At 44.8% G+C, this 10,000-nt stretch overlaps 2 protein-coding genes across 2 annotated transcripts in view; both read left to right on the top strand.

The window, feature by feature from the left end:
- The window catches only part of LOC113810655 (ovochymase-2-like), a 23,719-nt gene extending 22,315 nt beyond the window's left edge, over positions 1-1,404 (top strand). Inside the window, exons 5-10 of the mRNA XM_070118136.1 lie at positions 1-185; positions 236-348; positions 437-555; positions 669-719; positions 858-1,029; positions 1,368-1,404. The exon at positions 1-185 is cut by the window's left edge and continues 3 nt beyond it. Of these exons, the coding sequence (XP_069974237.1) occupies positions 1-185; positions 236-348; positions 437-555; positions 669-719; positions 858-1,029; positions 1,368-1,404 (677 nt within the window). The remainder of the gene's footprint in view (positions 186-235; positions 349-436; positions 556-668; positions 720-857; positions 1,030-1,367) is intronic.
- Positions 1,405-9,943: 8,539 nt separating this feature from the next.
- Positions 9,944-10,000, top strand: part of LOC113811168 (trypsin-1) — a 1,194-nt gene continuing 1,137 nt past the window's right edge. The window contains exon 1 of the mRNA XM_070118135.1: positions 9,944-10,000. This exon is cut by the window's right edge and continues 30 nt beyond it. Coding sequence (XP_069974236.1) covers positions 9,944-10,000 — 57 coding nt within the window.

Below are 10,000 nucleotides of genomic sequence, written 5' to 3'. Positions count from 1 at the left end.
CAGTGGGATGCGGATCTTACTACGTCGATCCAGGTTCTTCCAAGACATTCCAGTCAAAGAACTTCCCCAATAACTACCCTGGGGGTAAGAAGTGCACCTGGATATTCCGCATAAGTTCTTTCCTGAGCGAGAATTCACTGCAGTGCCAATCAACCTTCATTTTGATTGTCAAATGCTGTGATGCAGTTTTGATTTCTTCAGCTGCTTGACTCCGTCTAATTCCTTATTTTCTCAGACTTCTGCCGACTCCAAGCTGAGCATCGAGTGTGATGATTTCCAGCTGCAACACTCGAAAAACTGCAAAAAGGATTTCTTCCACGTCACAGATTCCTCTGGTTTTAAGAAAAAGTAAATACCATTACGTTTCTGTTAACTGCATATTCTACAGAGGGAGGTATTTTGCAGATTAACCGATATTTCTCCGTGTCTTTTGCAGGTACTGCGGTGTCAAGGGTTCTCTGACTGTGTCTGATAAATCTAGGAACGTTACTGTCTTGTTCAAAACAAACAAGAAGAAATCTAATACAGGATTTTCCTGCTCTGTCAGAGCTTCAGGTAAAATTCAATATATTTCCAATAACTGAGGAACATTGGAAGTCTTGCAATAAGCTTCATTTGCACATTTCCCAATTCCGCATAATGTCTTCTCTTTGTAATATCCTGTACAGTGCCAGACTCCCAAACAACAACTGTAGACCCTGAGCCAACTTCAGAATGCAGTATGTATTTACCCTTCCTCTTTGCTCTGATAACGGAATATCCAGAGTTGAATAATAAAAATGAAAACGTCCATGTAAAGAGTTGGAAATCCATGGCTTCACGACCCACAGTATGACACACAAACGTCTTTCCCGTAGCTGGATGTGGACAAGTCAACCGTGCCAACCGCATTGTTGGTGGAGAAGAGACGGAGGTGAACGAATATCCCTGGATGGTTTCTCTTGTCGACGGCAGTGGATACTATCACTTCTGTGGCGGTTCTATCATCTCCAGCCAATGGGTCGTCACTGCAGCTCACTGTGCAGTAGGGTAAGTAGGGTAAGATCGTATTGAACTAAAAAAAAGCTCTTATTCTCTCTGTAGTGTACCCTGAGGTCCACCAGGCTCCGAGTTTCTACATACGGAAATATCTAACATGAAAATATACAAATACCTCCTTAACTTCCATTCTCTGTTAAGAATCGCAATTCATTTTCTTTTTATTTTTGGGGGGTAACTATTTTATTTACTCGCTGAGTTTTGTTTCTTACTATATATACATTCTTTTTATCAATTATCTCAGATGTTTTTTTTAAGGTACTTAGCCTTGCCACATTTCACCGCTTTTATTTTTAGTATCTCATTTCACTTTATTTTACCTTTGAAAGATATGCCCCCGAATTTCGCGTGGGCCAATCAGGTTAACGGGCGTGTAGCTCCAGCCAATCAGAGTCATTCTAGGTCGTGCCCCCTGTGTGTGATTTTCAGGGGCGCGGGATTTCACGCTCACGCTCACGACTGGCTGGACGCACGCTCCCGTAGACGCCCCCCCTAGAATTCGTAAATGTAATCAAAAGCTAAGTATTCTCTGTATTTTGTGATGGTTTTGATATAAGCACGAAAGAAACAGTCACCGAACATTTTCTTGTGGCACGAGTGATGTATGTGGAATATAATTAATAAATTGTTAAACGGCAATTAAATATGATAAACCTATAGCAGTCCAGCCAGCCAGTCACCCTTATTTTAAATATAAAGATAATTTCTTGCACATCTACTAATTCTATTTATGATAAAATAAGATACGTATACGCATGAACATATTAATTTATATATTAAGCATGAGCACTTAAACTACTGAGTACAGAAAAATGGATAATGGAAATTAAACTAAATGAATAAAAATGGTAATGAGTGGATAACCTAATGTGATAGAATGATCAATAAATATATCATGATAACCAGACGAAAACGGTGGTGAACACGAGAGGCCGCAGCTACTTCCCAGTTTCAACGCAGACTACTATTTTATTAGCGCGTCGGGCACACACGACCAGACGACGACGCTACAAGTGGTGGCAAGCGGTGTAGATGCTGGAGATTTTATCTCAAATAATTGAATTCTACTTTTGGTTTGGGTTTGTGAAATTTTGTATTTTTTAACATTGTTTGAATATATTCATAATTACACTGGTATTTAACATGAAAATTAAATAAAAACATTGTAATCTGAATTCCCATTGTATACTTTTGATGTACATGAAAGTTTTAATTGAAGTAAATTTTGTTTTAACAATTGAAATATGGCCTCTTCATTTTGATTGTTTTACGAAGGTACTCCAGCATCACGATCCCCTATACGTCTTCTTATATTGCGTTTTATGTCCATTTTGGAGTGCAGTGTCTACCGGTATTTTTTTGTTCGCAGATGAGATTACACGGCCTCCTGCGAGAGGGCGAGACTTCACGACCTTGAACTTGGTTGGATGAGACTATTGTTCTGTGTATGTGGATGAGCATATGATCGCAGGAAACCCATGAAGTGAACCTTATGACAATTGGTATGTGAGTATAACGTAGTTAGCATACTGATATGAGTGGATCTGTATAAGTGCCAAGGTGTCTTCTCCTAGTTGTCAAGATTTGCTCTCTTGTGATGATGGTGCCTGCAGTGACGGGATAAATAGTGTTCCATGCTTGTTGGCGTATGAGGTGCGACGTAGGCCCCGTCGGCGAGCTGCTCTGCTTCCAAGTGCCACAAGGAGGATAGTGCGTAGGTCGGTGCGCTTAATGGGGAAGCACAAGCCATCGCAGCGTCAAAGCTCTCGTGGAGCAACCCCCACAGGATCGCTTGTACAGCAGGGACCCTCTCACATGGACACTGAGGCGACTTCAAGGCAAGAGGTTCCCGCTGCAGAACCGCTTCTCCAAGAGAGCATGGAGATGCAACCTCCAGGATCACTTCAGCATGCAACAGCCGCTGTGCCAAGTATGTCTGAATTAACTGCCCAACTTCAATGTGTTCTTGCTCGTGTGGCTGCTCTGGAGGAAGAAAATGCATCTTTGCGACGAAGCCAGTCATCGCATCAAACGCCGCTCAACGAAACCAACCACTCTGCACCATCTATTGAAGAGCCACAGCACTTGGCACCATTAAGAGATACTCCTGTACAGCCTGTGTCTACCATTATTAATCAGGAGATCTGTCAGCAGCCACGCCCACAGCATCCTACCCAAAACCTCCACGACATGCCTCCTGTTAGTTTCCGCCCTCCAGATCATCACATGCAACCAGCATTGTATGGACGTGATGAGATTCCCGTATTCTATGGAGAAACCCCAGCATCACAGGCACTACAACGTAATCGAGAGGTGGAATCGTGGATCGCTACCATAGAGATGCTAACACGCCCTGCTACCGACGATGCTTTTATCCGCATGGCTAGGGGGAGAGCTCGTGGCTATGCCCAGATGGTACTCCTGGGACCTGTGTTTAAAGAGATCACGATATGGCATGAGTTTAAGGCCAAAATAAGGACCAAGTTTCGGGGGACATGTACACCAGAACGCTTCTTCGATATGCTTGCTCAGTCCCGGATGACGCCTGGACAATCGCCCCTGGACTACTATCAAGCAATCGAGATGGCAGTATTACAAGGATCTCGAGACTACCCTTATGAGATTGGGGACGTGGAGGGCCTGCTCCGAAGGACCTTCACTGCCGGTTTACCAACCTGGCTTCGACGGCAGCTCTTGCTGCTGGACTTTACGTCGGCATGTCGTATGGCAGAGAAGTGCCAGGCCATATGGGATGCAACAGTTGGGGTAAAGGCCGTCCTGCCGAATTTTAATGGTGCTCCACGAAAGGATCAGTTTGCCAAGCAGCAACATAATCGGCCACGTCCTTATGAAATGCCCATGCCCCTGGGCTACCCACCAGTAGCTGAACCACTAGCAGAAGGTGCCACGCCTGCACTAGAGTATTATAGTGATGGGCCATTACAAGCAGCAGCTATACAAGGCACCCAGGGATCATCGTTACCACAGTCACAATCGCAGCCACAGCAATGGACCCGTCCTTCCAAGCAGCATGTTCACTGGTCTCCTAAGCTTCAAGACACTCGACGGCACTCTCATCAGACATTGTCACCACGCCGCAACACTAGTCATCGGAGGGCCTGGTGTGAATATCATCGTCTAGAGGGGCATAATACGTCAGAATGCCGTGCCAACAAGCGCTTGTGTTATGGATGCGGGGAGCCTGGTCACTTCTTAGCTTCCTGTCCCTTTCGTACCAGCCGTCCAGGTCAAAACTCCCAACCCTCAGGCGGCAGTTCCAGTCCAAGGGAGGTCACCAACCAAGAAAGCTATGCTGACATTGAGGGGACGACCACAGGTCATCTTGCCAGTCAACGATAGGAAGATAACCTGTTTCATAGACACTGGCTCGGAGGTGACGGTACTGAAGGAAGCAGCAGCCAAACTCCTACCTGGCATCCGCATGTTGCGCAGTTCTCGGACACTTAAAGGAGTTGCCGGGATGCCTAAATCTGTTGAAGCCGAAGCTGATCTGAAGTTTACCATCCACCCTGGTTTAGACCTTGTGCACAGGACCTGTATCACCTCTGGCATTCATTTTCCTGGGGATATGCTCGTTGGGATGGATTTGCTTAGGAGATTGCCTGTGGTTATATTTATTTCGCCGAATTCTAGTGACAGTTACTTGGAGTTGGATGGTCACCGTCATGTAGTCACGTTTGTGGGTGAAGAGTCTTCGCACTGTTGTGAGGTTCCTGCATGTCATGAGTCCAGGGGAGAGCTTCCGGAGTCTTCCATTCCCTTGCAACCTCGCTACGTCTCGCCTGTGCATGTGACTGAAGCAACAACAATCGAACCTAGGGCTGGTAGATTTGTAGCTGCTTCCCTTTCACGTAGTGTTCCTGATGAAACTCATGTTGCTGTCATTGAAGGAAATGCGGCCCGTTTGCTCGTTCCACGCACCCTTATTACCGTTCAAGAAAGGAGGTCAAACATTTGGGTGGTAAATACAGAACCGAAACCCCGGAAACTAAGTCCTGGTACTATTGTGGGTTATGCCGAACTCGTAGAAACTAGTGATCTCCAAACCACTTCCCAGTTTCTTCAGATACCCTCAGGGGGTACTCTCAAGGAAACCATTGATGGTAAGGCTCCAAAGTTATGTGACTCACCACCCGAAGATGTGTCTTGTGAAGACCTTGGCTCCTTGGAAATAAGTACTGCTGAAGCTGTAACTCCTGATTCTGGTTATCGAGGCAGTGCACTGGGTGCATTGAATGAGTCAATTGAACAGCATGGATTCATTGAAGATGGGTTTGAGAGTTTTGATGCGTGCCTTGACTTTGGCTACGAGCCTGATGAGTTTTTTGTGTTTCCTGAGATACCTGCCATTGATGAATCATGCCAAATCTGCAATGAACCCCAGCTGGATGTCGCCAGTGCCACACCATCGCCTAACACCGATGGCTCCAATCTGTTAGAGGAACAACTAAGCCTTAATCACCTAACATGCGAACAGAAGTCTCAACTGACAGATATCTTGAGGAGTTTTCCCAGACTCTACACAGGGAACAAACACACTGTAGGAACTGTCCCTGGCATTGAACATCGCATTCACACTGATGCCAATGTTCCAGTCTGTGTACGCCAGTGGAGACTGCCGCAGAGCACAAAGGAAATCATTAAGCAGGAGTGTAAAACAATGTTACAGCAAGGTGTGATAGAACCTTCTACGAGCCCATGGTCATCACCAGTCGTCCTCGTCAAAAAGAAAGATGGTTCTGTACGCTTTTGTGTGGACTATCGAGGTCTTAACAAGGTAACCACTCCAGACAGTTATCCACTTCCTAGGATAGATGAGCTCATGGACTCTCTATCTGGGAAGACGTGGTTTACCGTTCTCGATAGCAGAGCTGCATACTGGGCCATTTCTGTGCACCCCGAGGACCGCCCAAAGACGGCTTTTACAGATGGGAATCGCCTGTATCAGTTCCGACGTCTACCATTTGGGCTGTCAACAGCACCAACGACATTCCAGAGAACTATGGATATTGTTCTCTCTTCTGTTCTTGGGCGACACACTCTTGCTTACTTAGACGATGTTGTGGTTGCATCTACGTCTTTTGAAGCTCACCTGAATCATCTCAAAGAGACGTTAGGACTTCTTGAAAATGCAGGCATGAAACTTAACCTCCACAAGTGTGAATTTGCTCGACAGGAAGTCAAACTACTTGGTTTCATTGTTGGGAGAGACGGTATCCGACCGAACCCTGACAAGGTACTAGCAATTGCTGCCATGAAACGACCCAGATCAGCACGTGACATCCGTAGGTTTCTTGGTGCATGTGGATTTTTCAGGCGGCATATTCCACGATTTGCCACTATTGCTAAACCGCTGACCCAACTCACAAAGAAGAATGTGAAATTCGAGTGGGGAGATGCAGCTCAACAGGCCTTTGACACTTTGAAGGAGGCCTTGGTTAGAGCACCTGTCCTGCGCCTTCCAGATTTTGATCGACCATTTGAAGTTCACACTGATGCTAGCGGTCAGGCTCTTGGTGCTGTTCTACTCCAGAGGGAAGCAGATGGGACGCCACATGCGGTTGCATATTGGTCAAGGGTATTAAAGGAAACAGAAACTCGTTATCCTATCATTGATTTGGAAGCCCTTGCAGTCGTGGAAGCTATTAGAATCTTCGACCCGTACATATATGGTAGATGCTTCACTGTCTGGACCGACCATAGTCCACTGACATACGTTTTTTCAAGAAAGACCAAGAGTACGAGGCTAAGTAGGTTTGCTCATGAGCTATCTGACTATAATTTCACTCTACATTATAAGCAAGGGGCCAGTAATTACGTACCTGACCTGCTGTCTAGACCACCAGGAGAGCCCATCCGATCTCCTGATTATGCTTGCCCTGTAGGAAACTCTGTTGCTGACCCTGAGCCCAATCCTGATACCCCACTGCTGGAAGTACCCCCTTCAGTGCAGGATCAGCAGATGCAAGAACCGCAACCACATCAGATGCCCAACCTCACAACCTTGGCCTCTCAGCAGATGAGAGAACAGCAGCTACAGGATCCCGTCTGTACAGATCTGATAGCCTGGCTTGAAAGACGTCAGTCATTGCCTAAAATTCGTCTGCCAGCAGCTATAAGCGACTTCGAATTATACGATGGAGTACTATATCACCTTCGTCATTTTCCGGATCGAGTGGTTAAACAGATTTACGTTCCACACCAATTATGTAACCAGGCATTACACCTGGCTCATCAACCTCCAACGGCAGCCCATCCAGGAGCTTTACGCACATATCAGAACTTGTGTAATAACTGGTTCTTCCCAAACATGCTTCACTTGGCACGAACATATGTTGCGAGCTGTGAAACTTGCCAGCGTCGCAAGGCTCCCGTGGTTAGAGCACCTATGCAAGGACATCCACCTTCTAAGGCTCCCTTAGAAATGGTCTCCGCAGATTTAATGGACCTTCGCCGATCTGCACAAGGGTTTCGATACGTTTTATCCATTATTGACCATCATACACGCTATCTCCAGTTGGTACCCCTTAGGGATAAATCCGCAAGCAGGGTTTTAAAAGCCTTTGTTGACCATTTTATTACCTTGTTTGGTCCTCCAGCCCAACTCCACACAGATAATGGATTAGAGTTTTCGTCTGATGAGTGGCGTTCACTATTGAAGGAGTTAGAGGTGAGACACTCCTTTTCTGTTGCATACCATCCGCAGTCAAATGGTGTAGTTGAAAGGAGCAACAGAGTAGTAAAGGATGCTCTTGCCGCCCTGGTACAACAGTCACCTTCACAGTGGCCTATTCACCTGCCCGCCGTACGCTTTGCCCTTAACTCGGCCATCCATCGGTCCACCAGTGATCAGCCTCTGTACCTGCTGACCGGGAGAATGGCACTTTTTCCTCGCGGCCTGACAAATTTGCAGACTATTGATGAGGGGCAGATGGTAAAGTGTCTTGCTGATGCTCGCCGTATAGCGATAAAGACAACTCTAGAAACTCGCGAAGCCAATAAGAGATATTACGATAGGAAGGCGAAACCTCTGCACCTAAATGAAGGATCCTTAGTTTTACGTAAGGTAGAAGGTAGTACCAGAGCCTTAGATAGCCGATGGAAGGGGCCTTTTCGAGTTCTAAAGAAGATTGGTCCTGTTACTTATGACATTTTGGAACTGCAGCAACCTCATCGTACTATGCGTGTCCATGCGAATCAGCTCAGGCCATTTGTTCCCGCATCAGAGATAGACTTTGTAGAGGAGGGTGACCAGTTGCCGTATCCACTTGTGAACTTTGAGTTTGATGCTGCACCAGAATCGAGTGAACTGCTTACAGACAGTGAGAATGGGAGCGGTGATGGTAATGGACTTCTTCGTATCTAATCGAAATATGGTATTGGTATACATCAGTATTGCTCCTGCTGTGTGAAAGGTGCGAGTGCATGAGTAATTGTATATGAATGTTAAAGTTCATGGTCGTGAAGGTGAGTGAACTCCAAAGTTTTTAGGTTACTTTTATACGAGCGTTTATATTTCTTTTGAGTATTTTATATCTTGTTTTTCGTCATGTCTTATCTTGCTCACTTTGTTTTAAACACTTACCTCATTTTAGTTTTTTCATTTGATTTGTTCTTTTAACTTAATAAAAAGGAAAAGAAAATCAGTTTGTAAATCCCTCAGTTGGCACAAGTTAAAGTTTTGGCAGTTCTTTCATGGTTGTTTCACCCACCTCAAAATATGTGAATGTATGCTTATCTGTTGATTTCTCCCACAGAACTATGTAATGACACAACACTCACAAACCTGATTCAGACTATTCTCAGTGATGTGTGCCAAAGATGTCTTGAGTCGCTCCGCCTAGCTTCGCGACTCCCGCCCCGTGGATGAATTGTAGTGTACCCTGAGGTCCACCAGGCTCCGAGTTTCTACATACGGAAATATCTAACATGAAAATATACAAATACCTCCTTAACTTCCATTCTCTGTTAAGAATCGCAATTCATTTTCTTTTTATTTTTGGGGGGTAACTATTTTATTTACTCGCTGAGTTTTGTTTCTTACTATATATACATTCTTTTTATCAATTATCTCAGATGTTTTTTTTAAGGTACTTAGCCTTGCCACATTTCACCGCTTTTATTTTTAGTATCTCATTTCACTTTATTTTACCTTTGAAAGATATGCCCCCGAATTTCGCGTGGGCCAATCAGGTTAACGGGCGTGTAGCTCCAGCCAATCAGAGTCATTCTAGGTCGTGCCCCCTGTGTGTGATTTTCAGGGGCGCGGGATTTCACGCTCACGCTCACGACTGGCTGGACGCACGCTCCCGTAGACGCCCCCCCTAGAATTCGTAAATGTAATCAAAAGCTAAGTATTCTCTGTATTTTGTGATGGTTTTGATATAAGCACGAAAGAAACAGTCACCGAACATTTTCTTGTGGCACGAGTGATGTATGTGGAATATAATTAATAAATTGTTAAACGGCAATTAAATATGATAAACCTATAGCAGTCCAGCCAGCCAGTCACCCTTATTTTAAATATAAAGATAATTTCTTGCACATCTACTAATTCTATTTATGATAAAATAAGATACGTATACGCATGAACATATTAATTTATATATTAAGCATGAGCACTTAAACTACTGAGTACAGAAAAATGGATAATGGAAATTAAACTAAATGAATAAAAATGGTAATGAGTGGATAACCTAATGTGATAGAATGATCAATAAATATATCATGATAACCAGACGAAAACGGTGGTGAACACGAGAGGCCGCAGCTACTTCCCAGTTTCAACGCAGACTACTATTTTATTAGCGCGTCGGGCACACACGACCAGACGACGACGCTACACTCTCAAATCCACTTCTCTCTTCCTTATTATTATTGCAGCATGACCACCTCGGTTTATATGCTGGTGGGAGACCACGACCTGTACATCGGTTTCGAA

This window comes from Penaeus vannamei, chromosome 41 (genome assembly GCF_042767895.1).
Source record: "Penaeus vannamei isolate JL-2024 chromosome 41, ASM4276789v1, whole genome shotgun sequence".
In the NCBI taxonomy this organism is placed as follows: domain Eukaryota; kingdom Metazoa; phylum Arthropoda; class Malacostraca; order Decapoda; family Penaeidae; genus Penaeus; species Penaeus vannamei.
This window is presented reverse-complemented; position numbering and strand designations above follow the sequence as displayed.